This window comes from Scyliorhinus torazame, chromosome 19, assembly GCF_047496885.1.
Source record: "Scyliorhinus torazame isolate Kashiwa2021f chromosome 19, sScyTor2.1, whole genome shotgun sequence".
Classification (NCBI taxonomy): domain Eukaryota; kingdom Metazoa; phylum Chordata; class Chondrichthyes; order Carcharhiniformes; family Scyliorhinidae; genus Scyliorhinus; species Scyliorhinus torazame.
In genome coordinates, this window is record NC_092725.1 from 108,187,057 (window position 1) to 108,205,199 (window position 18,143).

The 18,143-nt window shown below is 44.2% G+C and overlaps 1 protein-coding gene across 12 annotated transcripts in view; it reads right to left on the reverse strand.

The window, feature by feature from the left end:
• The window catches only part of LOC140396417 (ubiquitin carboxyl-terminal hydrolase 15-like), a 231,410-nt gene that overhangs the window by 135,294 nt on the left and 77,973 nt on the right, over positions 1 to 18,143 (reverse strand). For 11 of the 12 annotated variants that reach the window (XM_072485038.1, XM_072485025.1, XM_072485026.1 and 8 more), the window contains one exon: positions 10,676 to 10,737. In XM_072485038.1, coding sequence (XP_072341139.1) covers positions 10,676 to 10,737 — 62 coding nt within the window. Of the gene's footprint in view, positions 1 to 4,252; positions 4,758 to 10,675; positions 10,738 to 18,143 lie in introns of those variants that run through there. The other variant, XM_072485036.1, reaches the window with a different exon arrangement.

The window sequence follows — 18,143 nt, forward strand, 5'->3', positions numbered from 1 at the left end:
GACACCTTGCCCTCTCCAACCCACACCCCTGAAAGCACCCTGTCCTGTATCCCGTGTCGGGAGCAATGGAAATTCCCTCACCTGTTGTCTAGTAAACGCCCTCACCTGCATATATCTCAAGAAATTTCCCCGGGGCAACTTATACTTTTCCTCCAATGCTCCCAAGCTCGCAAAAGTCCCATCTATAAATAAATCTCCCACCCTCCTAATTCCCAACTGGTACCAGCTCTGAAATCGTCCATCCATTCTTCCTGGGGTGAACCTATGGTTGTTCCTGATAGGGGACCCCACCAGGGCTCCCCGCACCCCTCTCTGTCGCCTCCACTGTCCCCAAATATTCAGTGTTGCCGCCACCACCGGGTTCGTGGTAAACCTTTTAGGTGAGAACGGTAGCGGCGCCGTTACCAGCGCCTCTAAACTCGTCCCTTTACAGGACTTTCTCTCCAGTCTTTTCCACGCCGCTCCCTCACCCTCCATCATCCATCTACGTATCATTGCCACATTGGCGGCCCAATAGTAATCGCCCAAGTTCGGTAGTGCCAATCCTCCTCTGTCCCTACTACGCTGAAGGAACCCCCTCCTTACTCTCGGGACTTTCCCTGCCCACACGAAGCTCGTGATGCTCCTGTTCTCTTTACATACCTATAGAAACTTTTACAGTCAGTTTTTATGTTCCCCGCTAGTTTACTTTCAAATTGTATTTTACCATTCTTGATCAATCTTTGGCTTTGCTGAATTTTAAATTGTTCTCAATCCTCAATTCTATTGCTTTTCTTGCTAATTCATACGCCCCTTCTTTGAATCTGATACTATCTTTAATTTCCCTTGTAAGCCATGGTTTGGCCACAGTTCCCTTTCTACTCTTGCGCCAAATAGGAATACACAACTTTTTGAGTTCAAAAGTTTGAAATTCTTTGAGTTTTTTGAGAGATTTTGATTTGGGCAGAAGATTATATCCTGGATTTATTTACTTTATAGGGCTTCCACTGCTAGTGTTCGCACAAATGCTTTGAACTCGGACTACTGTCCTTTGAATAGTGGCACGAGGCAGGGATGTCCATTGTCTCTGCTCCTATTTGCTTTAGCAATAGAACCGCTTGCCTACCGCTGCGGTCTTCCAGCAAGTGGAGGGGTGGAGCAGAGGGTGTCCTTGCACGCAGATGATCTGCTTCTTTATATTACGGACCCAGTATCCACTATGGATGAGTTAATTAAGCTATTTTAGGAGTTTTGGCTCCTTCTCTTGGTACAAGTTAAATTTGGATAAGAGTCAATACTTCCCGGTATTGGAGGGGACCCCATCTGAGGATGTTTCCTTTTCGCCTTGCCAGATCTAGCTTTCATTATCTCGGTATCCGTGTGGCAGTAATTTTGTCAATGGGGTCAAATGTGATTTCCAGATGAGGTATAACCTCCCCTGTCCTTGGCGGGCAGGATTCAGACCATTAAAATGAAAGTGCTCCCAAGATTTTTATTTTTCTTCAGTTTCTCCCCATTTTTCTACTGAAGTCCTTCTTTATTAGACTCCTAAGATCCACAGGACATTCCTCCAGAGAGTGAGAGACAGACAGATAGTCAGGAGCTTTAGCTGTACCCAATTAATGTTATTATTGTGCAGCCAATATTGAGAAAGTACTGGGGTGATTTAGTGATCTGGGTTCCGTATTGGGGCAAATAGCACAAGCTCTTATTAGGATTCCAGCCTCGGGGCATTCGTGACTGCATCATTGCCGTTTTCTCTGACAAAAGTTTCCTCAAATCCAGTAGCGGTGTCCACCCAGACAATCTGGAAGCAGTTCAGAGAGTATTTTAAAACTTAGTTCCATGTCTTTGCTGGCCCCAGTCTGCAGCAACCACCTCTTTTTGACAGCAGGTATAGACTTGACGTTTAGGTCAGGGGAGGAGGAAGGGTCTGGAGAGATTTGGGGACTTGTTCATGGAGGGAAGCTTTGCTTTAAAGGAGCTTTTGGGAGGAATTTCAACTCCCTGATTCCAATCTGTTTATTTTCAGATGTGATTTTTCGCATAAGACTTGTCCCTCTTTTCCCTTGGCACCACCCTCCTCCCTGTTGAAGACGATTTTGTCTTTGGCCTGGTGGGGGTTGCATTTTGTGTATTTACAGCCAGATCCTATCAGCGGAGTCAGCTCGACTGGATGAGGTGAAGGTGAAATGGGAGGGTGCATTGGGTCCTGTTGTGGATGACAAGGTAGCAGCACGGTGGCGCAGCGGGTTAGCCCTGCTACCTCACGGCGCCAAGGTCCCAGTTTCGATCCTGGCTCTGGGTCACTGTCCGTGTGGAGTTTGCACATTATCCCCGTGTTTGTGTGGGTTTCGCCCCCACAACCCAAAGATGTGCAGGCTAGGTGGAGTGGCTATGCTAAATTGCCCCTTAATTGGAAACAAATAAGTGGGTACTCTAAAAAAAATTTTTAAGTGGATGACAAGGTGTGGAGAGAGGCTCTTTGTACAGTCAACTCCACATCTTGTGTTTGGCTGAGTCTGAGTTCAAGTTGGTGCACAGGGCTCATTTGACAAAGGCGAGAATGAGCGATTTTTCTCTGGAGTGGAGGACAGGGGTGAGCGTTGCTGTCAGGGGACTGACTAACCACACCCATATGATCTAGTCTTGTCCCAAGTTAGTGAGCTTCTGGATCTCCTCCTGCACCATATTAGAGATACTTAGTGTCAATCTGGAGCCATGTCCATTGGTGCCAATTTTCGGGGTATCAGACTCGCATCAGATGTGGGTGAAGGAGGATGTCCTCACCTTTGCCTAGTTAATAGCCCGGAGAAGAGTTCTGCTTGGCTGGAGATCCTCTGCTCTGCCCAGTGCCTCAGCTTGATTGGGTGACCTCATGTTGTTCTTACATTTGGAGAAGGTCATGAGTAGGTGTGTAGAAGGGTTCTAACTGAGATAGCAGCTATTTATTTCCTTTTTCAAAGAGTTAATCACCGTCAGTTGTTTAGGGGTTTAGTTTAATGTTGGGGGGGGTTAAGCAAATTGGGATTCTTGATTGTTTATTATGTTCTCTTTGCATTGTAACTTAAATTAACTTTTATATTTTTTGCTTATAATGAAAATTTTCAATAAAAATGTTTTTTTTTTAAAGTGTGTCCATTCCATGAATAGGAGCCAGGACAGCCAGTCAACATTTTCTCTTGCAAACCCAAGTACAGCAGAGTCAAATTTACCATGTCTGATACTATAGCTGAGCACAGATAAAAGCACTGATCAGGAATCTTTGATTTACGATGAAAAGTCATCGACCTGGAATGTTAACTCTCATCTCGTCACAGCTATGGTCTGATCTGCTGTTTATATAATCTGTATAGATAATCAAGGTAAGATATTATTCTATAAAGCAAATCTGTTAGTTAATGAGAGATGAGCAAACATCTTTTTCCACTGCTCCAAGGGATCAGTAAGCTCCACGAGAAAGCCTGAATTTTCTTTTGAATTGTGGTTGGTTGGAGCAGAGAAAGACGAGATACAATTTGGGGAGTACATAGAATCATAGAATTCCTACAGTGCAGAAGGTCTGCAATGACCCTTAGAAAAAGCATCACTACCTAGACCCACACCCCACCCTATCCCCGTAACCCAACCTAATCTTTTGGACACTAAGGGGCAATTTAGCATGGCCAATTCACCTAACCTGCACAGCTTTTGGAATGTGGGAGGAAACTGGAGCACCCGGAGGAAACCCTCGCAGACACCAGGAGAATGTGCAAACTCCACACAGACTATCACCCGAAGTCGGAATTGAATCTGGGTCCCTGCCGCTGTGAGGTTTAAATTCTTTCTGAATAGTTGCCAGTCATAAGCAGTATCTAAATTAAGAGCTAGCTAACATGCAAGGGACTTTGTATTTCCATTAAATGAAACCGCTCATCCAAGCTCCAGATATTGCCTCCCGCTATCACTAGTTCAATATAGTAAGATGTATAAAAGTGGCATCAGTTTCAATTTACAAACTGACTGCTGGGTAGTCTGATTCGCCAAGAAATGTTGGCTCATCGGTTTTGCAATGTCTTCAGTTCATCAAACTTGGCTGCCCATTTAAGATTGGATTGGGATCCATAAACGATTCCAAGTTGCCGACATCAGGAACCTTTGTGCATTTGCTTAGAAATAGGGTACTAACTGAGTACCACAATCTAAATTAAGAACATGCTAACCTAACTGCTCCTTAAGATATCTCCATCAATCCAGAAAAATTCAGACAGAAAATAAAATCAACTGTTTATTTTTCTCAATATTGTTTCCACATTCAAAAATTTATAAGCATAATAATGTATTGTTTTGCACATTTGCGATTCAAATTTCAGCTATTCTTAAAGTAGTTGAACCAACTTATTTTCAAAGTGCTCAACTGAAATGGCGCCATGGGCAAGTGGCGCAATGTATAACGCGTCTGACTACAAATCAGGAGATTCCAGGCTCGACTCCTGGCTGGCTCGGAGTTCAATATTTTGAGGGCGGCGCAGTAGCACAGTGGTTAGCACTGTTGCTTCACAGTGCCAGGGTCCCAGGTTCGATTCCTGGCTTGGGTCACCGTCTGTGCGGAGTCTGCACGTTCTCCCCATGTCTGCGTGGGGTTCCTCCGGGTGCTCCGGTTTCCTCCCACAAGTCCCAAAGATGTGCTGTTAGGTGAATTGGGCATTCTGAATTCTCCCTCTGTGCATCCAAACAGGCGACGGAGTATGGCAAGTAGGGGATTTTCACAGTAACCTCATTGCAGTGTTAATGTAAGCCTATTTGTGACAATAATAAAGATTATTATAAAACAACAGATATGGTAAAACTCAGAAGTTCCCAACCGTAGGTGGGTCAATAGAAAAAGAAAGGAAAGAGAAAGGGTGTGAGAAAGCAGGAGCAGGAGAGCAAGAGCCCAACTGAGCGAGGGAAAGAAATTTGAATTTAGAGTGACTTTCATGACCTCAGGACATCCTAAAGCACTTTACAACCAATTAAGTGCTTTTGAAATGTTGTAATAGAGGGAGTGTGGCAGCCTGTTGAGCTCTAACATATTACAATGGATAATGACCGTATATTTTTTAAATGAAAAGTGATGAATAAATACTGACTTGAATTCAGGACACATCTCACCCCAATCAGCACTCTCCAAAGATGTGCGATAACTGAGAGCAGATGAGGGCCTGTTTAACATCTCATTTGAAAGATGGCACCTCCCTTAGGGCAGCATTCCCTCACTAATGCACTGGGGTGTCAGCTTGGATCTTTGTGCCCGAACCTCTGGATTGGGACTCATGTACTCAGAGGCAACGGTAGTACTGAGCGACAATCAACAACACGATATGCATTAAGCAAAACACACCTAGGAAATTTAATATTGTCCATTTTCACTTTACATTAAATGATAACAGTTAGCATAGCTGTGTTTTTACAATGAGGCTCTGAATCAATTAAAAACCATTTGCAGCAAAGATAATAACATTTTGACCAATTAAGTAGATCAGTCTCTGAGCCAAATGTTTAATGTTAATACATGCTTATGAACTAGTCATTTCAAGTGGATACACACACGAACCAAACTACTACATATTTTTAAATAGAGCAAAATTAAGGATCAAAACAAAAATGTGGAGGAACCTGGCCAACTGGACATAACAAACGTGGAGCATACCACAGCTTCCAAACGTGGGCTGCAAGTTATTGCAGTATCTTCCCTCTGCCAAAATTGAATCTGGTGTGAATGGGTCAGAGTTTCTCTTTCCGTGTACCATCTTTGTCGAGGCGGTGCAAAGTATTGACTAGGGTGCAAGGGGAGGACATAGGCCCCAAGATCTACCTCAGCCAGTAAGGGGACTGAATGTATTGCAGGAGCAGGACGCGGCCCGTCTTTGGCCACTGGTGGGATCTTCTGGTCCCGCTGTTGTCAGTGAGGTTTCTCGTTGAACGCACCCCTTGCAGGGTGGCACGGTGGCTCGTTAGCACGTTTGCCTCATGGCACCGAGGACCCGGGTTCAATACCAGCCCTGGGTTACTGTCTATGTGGAGTTTACACATTCTCCCTGTGCCTGCTTGGGTCTCACCCCCTCAACCCAAAGATGTGCAGGGTAGGTGGATTGGCCACACTAAATCATCCCTTAATTGGAAAAAATGAATTGAGTACTTTAAACTTATATTTAAAAAAAGAATGCACCCCTTGCTGCTGGGAAACCCACGGTGGCGGTGTGGTGTCGACAGGACAGGTAGGCTGGAAAATCTCACCCAGTGTTGGTGTTACTTGCCATCTACCCGCCCCCATCCCTCGTAAATACAGAGCTTATGGCATGAAAATCAACAACAGTGACAGCGCAGTTGCATTCAACACAGCTATAGCAGTCAACATGAGGAGCTGCTCCTGGAACAGAAGTGATATTTATCAGATTTGGCTAGATTTTATTTCAGATTTCCAAAAATCACAGCATTTGGATTTTGTGTTAGCTTCCCCTACCAGCAAAACATAAGATGAAGATTTGCATCTTATTAGTCTTAGCTATTATTTCATTTTATAGTTACAAAAAATGCACAGTTATGTTTATGTATAGATGCAAGTGCCAGCCAAGAGGGCTGAATAACCGCTGCAGTATTTCACAGTACTAATGCATGATGACTAGCTCTGCTAATAATCTGAGGTCCATTCGGAATGGTAATGATCCCAGTTTTGAAAGAACCAAGTGCCCAAGGGAAGGTAAATAAATGCATACATTTGTAGAGTGCTGTTCAAGGCTTCAGGACACCTCAAATTAAGACCACTATATAGCCTATTAAGTATTTATTTTAAAGAAGACAGTAGTCACTGATGTAAAATGAGATATGTGGCAGCCAATTTGCAAACAACAAAAGCCCATAAATAATCAATGTAATTATCTAGTACTATGATAGCATGGCAAACGTTATGCACCAATCTCTTTCTTTCCACGTGATAAAATATGGTGCTCACTTTAACTCAAAAGGATGAAATGCCAAAATGAATCAGATTCTGTTCCAGAATTTACCATTCAACTGAGATATGGAGAACTTCAGCTAAACTCAAGTGATTTGTTAAAAATAAGCTGAATTTTTAAAACCAGTTGATGCCTGTACAAAAATGGCAAGCTAAATAAAAATCATCCCGTGCAGCCAAAATTACAGGCAGATACACAAAGTAGCAATCCAATCTCCAGGTTCATTTATTATAAACTCACCCGTTTCACACCTGTGTCTTTTCATTACTACCATTTAATTGCTTCCTTCGATGGCCACAAACTTTTGTTAAATTACCCAGTAGCTATTTTGCCTTGGTGATCATCATCTGCATGTACCATTGGGCTAATCAAACACAACATACGATCATCCCGTTCCTACCCCAACCACATTTTTGATCCGCTTCCCCTTATGTGGCTGATAGATGATAACGACTGGTACAAAAAGTTCAACTTTTGCTCTTGAACAGTTTAGGGAAGTTGATGCCCCTTTTCCCTCAATTTCCTGTCTATTTTGGCCTTAGATTTATTCAACAATGGAACTTGCATAACCCTTTTGAATGAAAACATTTCTCATCTCTTAATGCTCGGCCTGAGACTGTACCCCCATGTTATAGGTTCACCAGCCGGGAGGAAAAAAAACTCAATATCTACCCGACCAAACCCCTTCATTCATCTAGACTCAAAACTGCAGGCCCTAGTTAGTCAGCCTCTCATATTGGTTCCAGGGACGCAAGGGTTGACGTATGTTGAGGAGCTTTATTGTCATGTCTACAATGCAAATATATCCTTCCGTAAATATGGAGACCAAAACTGCGCACCAGGTGTTATCTCATCAAAGCCCAGTACAATTGTAGCAAGACTTTTTTATTCTTGTACTCCAATCCCCTTTACATAAAGGTTACTATGTCATTTGCCTTCCTAATTTTTTGCTGTACCTGCATGCTAACTAGGAGTTCTTCGTACAAGCACACACAAGTCCCTCTGAATATGAACATTTACAAGTTTTAGACCATTTAAAAAACTATTCTGCTTGCCTATTCTTACCTACCGAGGGTAACGGGCTCCCAATTCCCTCCATGTGCTATCTTGTTGCCCATTCACTAAACCAATCTATTCTTTTTCATTTCTGTGGCCTCCTCACAGCTTACATTCCTACCTAGCTTTGCATCGTTAGCTAACTTGGTGACATCACTCTTGGTCTCTTTATCCAAGATTATAAACAGCTGACGGCCCCTCAATGAGCCTTGCAACATTCCACTAGTCGCAGCCCGTCAACTTGAAAATGCCCTATTATCCCTACACTTTGCTTCATATCCATTAACTAAGCCTCCATTATTTCAAAGTACCCCCAAGTCCACGAGCCCTTATCTTGCATATTAACCATTTATGTTGCGACACCGCAACCTTTTATGTGGCAGCTTATCAAGTGCCTTTCGGAAATCCAAGTGTACTAAATCTTTCTCCCCTACTTATTACACCTTCAAAAAACTGATATAATTTGTCGAACATGATTTTCCATTCGTAAAACTTATCGGATCAAAGTATGATCTTCCAAGTGGAGTCCTTTAAACTGCATGGACTATAGAACTGTGCACGAGCCCTGCAAGCAGGCAGAAGTACGTGATCATTTAGAAGAAACTAAGCACATTTATGAAGATAATGTCAGGATTGGCGGTGCTAAGTAAATATAATCCCTGAAAAATATTTCAGGATAGATGGAAATGTGTTTAAAATTATGATTCATCTCGACAGAGTAGTGTTCCCATTAGCAGAATAGATAAATTCTAGGGGGCAATGATTAGCAAAAGAACCAATAGCGACATTAGGAAATTCTTCCGTCTGCAGTGAAGTGGCTAGGATCTGCAATAAGACTGTGGTATTAGTCATATTAATGACTTCGCTGAAGAGAGCCACGGCTTCAGTAGAGATTCAAACTCAGTTTTTAAGCACCACAATTGTAATGCTAGAGAAAGGGAAGAGTACTGAAACTAGCTGAACCACTCTTGCAGTGGGCCTCCACAGACATCATGGGCCAAATGGTGCCTCTGTCCTGTAAACATTTTATGATTTTGCACTTATTCATGAAAGGTAAAAACATATAGCAAAATAAGTTTTATACCCCTACACTAATATACTGGTTTTTAGAACTCCGTAGCCCAGTTCTTCCCTGGGTGAATACCAACTCAAGTTTGCATGATCTCTTGATACTTGAAAAGATTAAACATGTTAATTCACAGTTGCAATTTGCCACGAGCTTCTCATTTGTCATGACAGTTCAAGAGAGAAGGAGGGAGAACCAAGAATTCAGACGTCCTCGCTTAACGTCACCTCACACGACATTGTTTCCTATCAACATCGCTCTCCCATTAGTACCCTGCATTCGCATTGTGTACTAGCTGTTTTGTGTTAATGTTCCAAACCCTGGGCATCTTGTGTAACTCCTGCATGAGGTGGGTTTTGGGTACGGTGGGGAGCAGGCAATCTTGGGTCATGAGCCTCAGATAGTTTTGTATAGAGTAATTCCACATAGGCCCTATTTTCCAGGAATCAATGTTGAGGACTTCCTTTAATGGCATTGGGATAGTCATCGACAGATGCAGCAGAGGTGGTGGAGTCAGAGTCATTAGGGACACTTAAGTTACTCTCAGACAGGCAGATGGACAGCAGTATATTGAAGGGGTATAGGTTAGGGTGATCTTAGATTAGGATAAATGGTCGGCACAACATCATGGACTGAAGGGCCTGTACTGTTCTATGTTCTATATGTCTCATAACAAACATTCTGGTCCATTTCCTTCATTTATCTCCTTTAAATTTACATAGCTTTCTTTTAAGTTCCATGGTGGGCTCTCTCAGTCGAGAAAGAACAACAGTCTTGGTCAAATATTTTTTTGCTCGTGCATGCATTTCCATTATCAGTGAAGGCAGTTTTCTTCCAATTCTTCCAGAGTTCAATCTTGGTTGTCCCAAGCTAAAAACAGGTAAAACCCAGCCAAAGCAGGCAACTGAATGCGGCAGTAAATTGAATCAAAATTGTGGATAAACTAATGTTAAATGTTAAAGTACTGGACTCCGAACCCAGACAATATTTCAGAATTCCACCATGGCAAACCGTGAAAGTTAATTAAATCAATTTGGTGATATGTAGTCAGGGCAGGGGCAGAGAGATGCCGGTGGGACCTTCAGGGAAGTGAATCTGTCTCCACACAGTTATGGTGTTGAGACTTCAGTCCATTACTTGATTTCACCCTAAATACTTAATCACCCGAGGTTTTCCATAGAAAAAATAAATGGAAAAATAAAATTCTGTTTCACCCAACCATCCAAGAAAGTTATTCGGTGTTAACAGCAATAGTTAATTTAAATGGACAGAACCCATCACCATCTTCTTGGGGCAAATTGGAATAGGCAACAAATGTACCTGTGGCAACAATCCACAAATGCAGAGAACAAGTTAAAAGGAAATACAAGTTCTACTGTTGAGAGTTGCTTGACAGTCAAGCTTCAGTTCGCCTGATCTCAGAAATCATTGAACTTTTTGTGCTGTTGTGCTTTAATTTGATACTGCAGCTTGGGTCATAGAGGTGAGATACCAAAATTGAATTCTACATTGAAACAGATGGGACCGTTTCAACAACGTGTTATTTTAGGATTGTTTTTTAAAATTAAGATATTTAATGTGACAATACCAAACTCACTTATTAGTAGAAGGACCTCTTGGCCAGGTTCCATCTTCATTCTTCTGCTCTATTACCAGTACCTTTAAGTAAATTACACAAAAGAGTTAAAAAAAAGGAAATAATGGTGCACAATCACACAAAATACACAATTAACCATGCCAATTGAAAAGCTGGCATGAACATCACATATTAGCTCATCATCATAAAGGACATCTATACATAAAAACTTTGCCTCCATATGTACCCTTAAACTTTTCCTTTACAAATTGCTGTGTATCTTTTTCTAATGGAAAACATCATTGCCAATTTGCCATGCTATAATTACAGCTTCCCTCTACAGTGCCAGCATTGGAAGTATACAACTGTACTATGACAAACCTTCACTGAATTATAAATATGGGCATAGCAATTTATCATAGAACTAGAATTAGAGCAAAATGTATGTTACTGGAATGAGAATGGAGTTATGTTCCCTCCCCTGGTTCAATTACACCCCCCCCCCAATCTGACTCGATGGCTAGGATTCTCCGTTCGATGCGGTTAAGATCGGGAATCCCGATTGGGCAGAAAATCCCGCATCGGGCCAAAAATGGGATCAACAATGGGCGCAAACCCCCAATCTCCAGTCCCGCTGGCCATAGCAGGATTCCCACCCCTCGTCAGCGGGAACATGTAAACAGTTCATATACATTCAACGTATTCATTAGTTATGCTCCGACCCCTCCACAGCGGGAACTCTACCTGGCATGAATGACCCCGAGGTGGGTCAAGGAGGTCAGCCCATTGCTCATGTACCCCTCTGCCGCTACCAGGCCCCAGAGGGATGGTCAGGTGGACTCAGGCCGTGGGCAAGGAGTTGACCCCTGAACACTCCTCAGGATGGGGGTCCTGCGTCTGGACTGCCACTTCGAGGCTTGGGGAACTTGAAGCATGGTGATCTCAGGCAGGCCTCTGTTCCAAGATCTTTATCCTGATCTGACCTGTTAAAACTCTGAAGTGGCCTTCTCACTCTAAAGTGCTCTACCTGACAGCTGATGAACAAGCCAGACAGTTCAGTGAAGAATCAAGCCGGAAACACTTTCCCACCTGCTACCTCAGTCCCTATGCTTTTGAAACTGCTGCTTACCGAAGTGTCAGAACCTTCCTAGAAAGCCCACAACACCTGAAAAGGTTTGAAATCCCCAGAGATCAGCATTCAATATCACACGCTGTACTTTTAACTTGCCTTTGATTGGCTGCTTAAAGGTTTAAATACAGCTGCCAGGAGGTTTGTTTATTTATCTTTCCAGTCACACTTGAATGCATCTGAAGAAGTGTCCATTGAGCCTAACGCAATGTTCATAAACATTCTTGTTAAGATTGACAACTGCTATCAGATAGCAGAGTGACACAGCGGCAGCCCAGAACCCAGAGGTTGATGGATCAAAACTATGATTGACAGCTGGTCACTTAAATGGTGATTTCTGCGGTTAGAAAACAGGAAGTGAGACCAGGGTCAGGGTGGGGGTGGGGTCGTCACTGTCAGGGTGTCAGTGTCATGATGCCAGGGAACAGTGCACCATTCGCTACGCCAAGGGGCGGGACTGATAGGGAGTGTGGCTGAAGGGATCGGGTCACCATCATCTGTGTGCAGGGCGGGGGGGGGGGGGGGGGGGGAGGGGGCAATTATTCCCATGGTGAAAAAGGATGCCCCTCCTTGATGAGAGGTTGGGGCTGCACACTTTGTCAGTGGGGAAGTCAACATTTCCGTTGTCTGGTGGGGGTGCTGCCGCTGAGCACTAGGATCAGGATGCCCGTTGAAAATTAAATTGACTGATGATTCTGTACAATTAAGCTATAATTAAAAGATCAAGATCAGTCCAGAAAAAGGGGTCCAGGGAGAGGGAGAAATATTGACGGTGGATGAATGGATCTGTTGAATGGAGGGAATTCTCCTGCCCAACGAAGTGAGCACGGAGACAAAGGTGATGGAAGCGTAGTTCAGCAACATGCCAAGCCAGAAATTTGAGGCAAGGATTTCTGGGGATAAAACCAAGTCCTTTGCTGAGTACAGAATGTTCAGCATCAGAGAGGGGAAGGTCAGAGGATTTTAGTGAGCTGGGCTGGGTTTAGAAGGGATGGGGGGTCAGAAAAATGGGAAGATGTGGGGGAAACCCAGATGGGCATCGGTATCAGTTGGAACTTGCGTTCCTTAACACCCGAAAGAGAAAAACTTTCTTGTTGAGGCACCGATGAGACGAAGAATTGAAACGGAATGGGGACAAGGACAGCTTTGAGATTGGGTGAGTCGTTGCTGCTGGAGAATGAGGTTGAGTATATGGCAGCACATGGCACTGAGTGTGGCTCTGTAAAGAAAGTCATACGGACTCAAAATGTTAACTCTCTCCAAAGATGCTGCCAGACTTGCTGAGCTTTTCCGGCATTCTTGTTCATCTTTCAGATTTCCAGCATCCACAGTATTTTGCTTTATAATTTCAATATCTACACCCCTTCAATTTACTGCGGCCCATGTGCCTGTCTAAGTCGTTTAAATGTCCCTAATGACTCTGACTCCACCACCTCTGCTGGCAGCGCATTCCACGCACCCACCACTCTCTCTGTAAAGAACCAACCTCTGACATCTCCCCTATATCTTCCTCCAATCACCTTAAAATTATGTTCCCTCGTGACAGCCATTTCCACCCTGGGGAAAAGTCTCTGGCTATCCATTCTATCCATGCCTCTCATCACCTTGTACACCTCTATCAAGTCACCTCTCTGCCTTCTTCGCTCCAGTGAGAAAAGCCCTAGCTCCCTCATCCTTTCTTCATAAGACATGCCCTCCAGTCCAGGCAGCATCCTGGTAAATCTCCTCTGAACCCTCTCCAAAGCATCCACATCCTTCCTACAATGAGGCGACCAGAACTGGACACAATATTCCAAGTGTGGTCTAACCAGAGTTTTATAAAGCTGCAGCAAAACCTCGCGGCTCTTAAACTCAATCCCCCTGTTAATGAAAGCCAACACACCATACGCCTTAACAACCCTATCAACCTGGGTGGCAACTTTGAGGGATCTATGTACGTGGACCCAAGATCCCTCTGTTCCTCCACACTTCCAAGAATCCTGCCTTTAACCCTGTATTCAGCATTCAAATTCAACCTTTCAAAATGAATCACTTCACATTTATCAAGGTTGAACTCCATCTGCCGCTTCTCAGCCCAGCTCTGCATCCTGTCAATGTCCTGTTGTAACCTGCAACAACCCTCAACACTATCTACAACTCCTCCAACCTTCGTGTCATCGGCAAACTTACTAACCCATCCTTCCACTTCCTCATCCAAGTCATTTATAAAACCACAAAGAGCAGAGGTCCCAGGACAGATCCTTGCGGGACACCACTGATCACGGACCTCCAGGCGGAATCCTTTCCATCCACCACCACTCGCTGTCTTCTTTCGGTCAGCCAATTCTGTATCCAGACAGCCAAATGTCCCTGTATCCCATGTCCCCTAACTTTCTGAATGAGCGTACCATGGGGAACCTTATCAAATGCCTTACTGAAATCCATATACACCATATCCACTGCACGACCTTCATCAATGTGTCTCGTCACATCCTAAAAGAATTCAATGAGGCTTGTGAGGCATGAGCTGCCCCGCATAAAGCCATGCTGACTACCTTTAATCAACCTATGTTTTTCTAAATAATCATAAATCCTATCTCTCAGAATCCTTTCCAATATTTTGCTCACCACAGACTTAAGACTGATGGGTCTGTAATTCCCAGGGATTTCCCTATTCCCTTTCTTGAACAGGGGAAAAACATTCGCCTCCCTCCAATCATCCGGTACTACTCCAGTGGAGAGTGAGGACACAAAGATCATCGCCAACTGCGCAGCAATCTCCTCCCTCACTTCCCGTAGTAACTGTGGGTATACCCAGTCAGGCCCAGGGGACGTATCTATCCTGAAGCTTTTCAAAATTTCCAGCACATCCTCCTTCTTAATATCAACCTGTTTGAGTCTATTAACCTGGTTCACACTGTTCTCATGGGCAACAAGGTCCCTCTCTCTAGTTAATACTGAAGCAAAGTATTCATTTAGGGCCTCCCCCATCTCCTCAGACTCTAGGCACAAGTTCCCTCCACTATCCCTGATCGGCCCTACTCTCACTCTGATCATCCTCTTATTTCTCACATAAGCGTAGAACGCCTTGGGGTTTTCCCTAATCCTTCCTGCCAGGGCTTTTTCATGCCCCCTTCTAGCTTTCCTCAGTCCATTTTTGAGTTCCTTCCTGGCTACCTTGCAACCCTCTAGAGCTGAGTCAGATCCTTGCTTCCTCAACCTTATGTAAGCTTCCTTCTCCTTCTTGACTAGAAGCTCCACTTTTCTTGTCATCCAAGGCACCTTCACCTTACCATTCCTTCCTCGTCTCAGTGGGACAAAACTATTCAACACTCGAGCAAGTGCTTCTTAAACAATCCCCACATTACTGTTGTGCATTTCCCCAAGATCAATTGTTCCCACTTTATGCTTCTCAGCTCCTATCTAATAGCAGTATAATTTCCCCTCCCCAAATTAAATACCTTCCCATACTGTGTGTTCCTATCCCCCTCCATGACTATGGTAATGGTCAAGATGTGGTCACTGTCCCCAAAATGCTCTCCCACCGAGACATCTGACACCTGGCCTGGTTTGTTGCCGAGCACCAAATCCAAAATGGCCTTCCCCCTAGTCGGCCTATCTACATATTGAGTCAGGAATCCTTCTTGTACAAAATCTGCTCCATCCAAACCATTTGCACTAAGTTGGTTCCAGTCAATATTAGGGAAGTTGATTAAATGTGACAACTCCAAACTCTTAATTATTTTGAGTATTTACGACATCATCCACTGTTTGTTGAAATTGTCTACATCATTGAAGAATCAGTACCCATGTTAGGGCCTTCTATGCCCATGATCAACTTTTCACTGTTTTTAAAGATTCTTTCACAGGATGTGGGCTTTGTCGCCTGGGCCAGCATTTGTTGCCCATCCCTACTTGCCCTTGAGAAGATGGTAGTGGTGTGTGCCACTCTAATCTATGTGGTGTAGGTACACCCACAGTGCTGTTACGGAACTATGTGATACTGAAGGAACAGCGATATAGTTGTGCGGCATGGAGTGGAACTTGCAGACGCTAGTATTTCCATGCATCTGCTGCCCTTGGCTGTTGCTGTTGAGGGAGTCTTAGTGAATTTATAGAATCATAGAACCCCTACAGTGCAGGAGGTCATCCGGCCCATCAGATCTGCACCGGCCCGTGCTGCGATAGAGCACCCTACCTAGGCCAAATCCCCCACTCCGAGCCCCGTAACCCCACCATATCCCTACCTAATTTATGGGCAATTTAGCATGGCCAATTCACCTAACCTGCACATCTTTGGACAGTGGGAGGAAACAGGAGCACCCAGTGGAAACCCACACAGATGCAGGGAGAACATGCAAACTCCACAGTCACCCGACGTCAGAATCGAACCTGGTGCAGTGCATCTTGTAGATCATACACACGGCTGTCAGTGTGTGTTGGTGGTGGAGGGAGTAAATGTTTACGGTGGTGGATGAGGTGTCAGTCAAGCAAACTCCTTTAACCTGGATGGTGTTGTGCCTCTCGAGTGTCGTTACATCTGCACTCATCCAGGCAAGTGGAGAGTGCTTCATTACGTTTCTGACTTGTGCCATGGTGATGTTGAACAGGTTTTCAGGAGTATGGAAGCGAATTACTAACACAGAATTCCCAGTCTCTCCTGTGCTTCTGGTCATAGTTATTTATATGGCCGGTCCAACTCAATTTCTAGCCAATCGTAATCCCTAGCATGTTGATAGTGGGGGATTGAGTGATTGTAAAGCCACTGAATATCAAGGGGAGATGACTAGATTCTGTCCTGTTGAAAATGATAATTGCCTGGCATTTATGGCGCCTTTGTTACTTGCCATCCTGAATGTTGTCCAGGTCTTGCTGCATATAAACTTGGGCTGATTCAGCACTTAAGAGTTGTGAATGATGCTGAACATTGTGCAATCATTAGCAAACATCTCCATTTCTGACCTCATGATGGAGGGAAGGTGATTGATGAAGAAGCTGATGATGGTTGAGCCTAAGACCCGAGAAACTCCTGCAGTGATAGCCTGGGACTCAGATGATTGGCCTCCAACAACCACACCATTTTCCTTGTGCTAGGTATGACTTCAACCAGCAAAGAGTTTTCCCCCTGATTCACACCGACTCCTGTTTTGTTATGGCACCTTGATGCCACACTCAGTCAAATGCTGCCTAGATGTCAAGGGAAGTCACTCTCACCTCTGGTGTTCAGCTCTTTCACGTATGTTTCGACCAAGGCTGTATTGAGATCAGGAGCTGAATGGCCCTTTCGGAACCCAAACTGATTAGTAAGTTTGCAGACGACACAAAGGTTGGTGGAATTGCGGATAGCGATGAGGACTGTCGGAGGATACAGCAGGATTTAGATTGTTTGGAGACTTGGGCGGAGAGATGGCAGATGGAGTTTAATCCGGACAAATGTGAGTTAATGCATTTTGGAAGGTCTAATGCAGGTAGGGAATATACAGTGAATGGTAGAACCCTCAAGAGTATTGAAAGTCAAAGAGATCTAGGAGTACAGGTCCACAGGTCATTGAAAGGGGCAACACAGGTGGAGAAGGTAGTCAAGAAGGCATACGGCATGCTTGCCTTCATTGGCCGGGGCATTGAGTATAAGAATTGGCAAGTCATGTTGCAGCTGTATAGAACCTTAGTTAGGCCACACTTGGAGTATAGTGTTCAATTCTGGTCGCCACACTACCAGAAGGATGTGGAGGCTTTAGAGAGGGTGCAGAAGAGATTTACCAGAATGTTGCCTGGTATGGAGGGCATTAGCTATGAGGAGCGGTTGAATAAACTCGGTTTGTTCTCACTGGAACGAAGGAGGTTGAGGGGAGACCTGATAGAGGTATACAAAATTATGAGGGGCATAGACAGAGTGGATAGTCAGAGGCTTTTCCCCAGGGTAGAGGGGTCAATTACTAGGGGGCATAGGTTTAAAGTGAGAGGGGCAAGGTTTAGAGTAGATGTACGAGGCAAGTTTTTTACGCAGAGGGTAATGGGTGCCTGGAACTCGCTACCGGAGGAGGTGGTGGAAGCAGGGACGATAGTGACATTTAAGGGGCATCTTGACAAATACATGAATAGGATGGGAATAGAAGGATACAGACCCAGGAAGTGTAGAAGATTGTAGTTTAGTCGGGCAGCATGGTCGGCACGGGCTTGGAGGGCCGAAGGGCCTGTTCCTGTGCTGTACATTTCTTTGTTCTTTGTTTTGTTCTTGAGCATGTGAGCAGATTATTGCTGTCTAAAAGCCATTGATAGCACCATCCATTACAGATTCCATCACATTGTTGATGTTTGAGAGTAGCTGGTGGGGTGGTATTTTGCCAGATTGGATTCATCCTGCTTTTTGTGAACAGGACA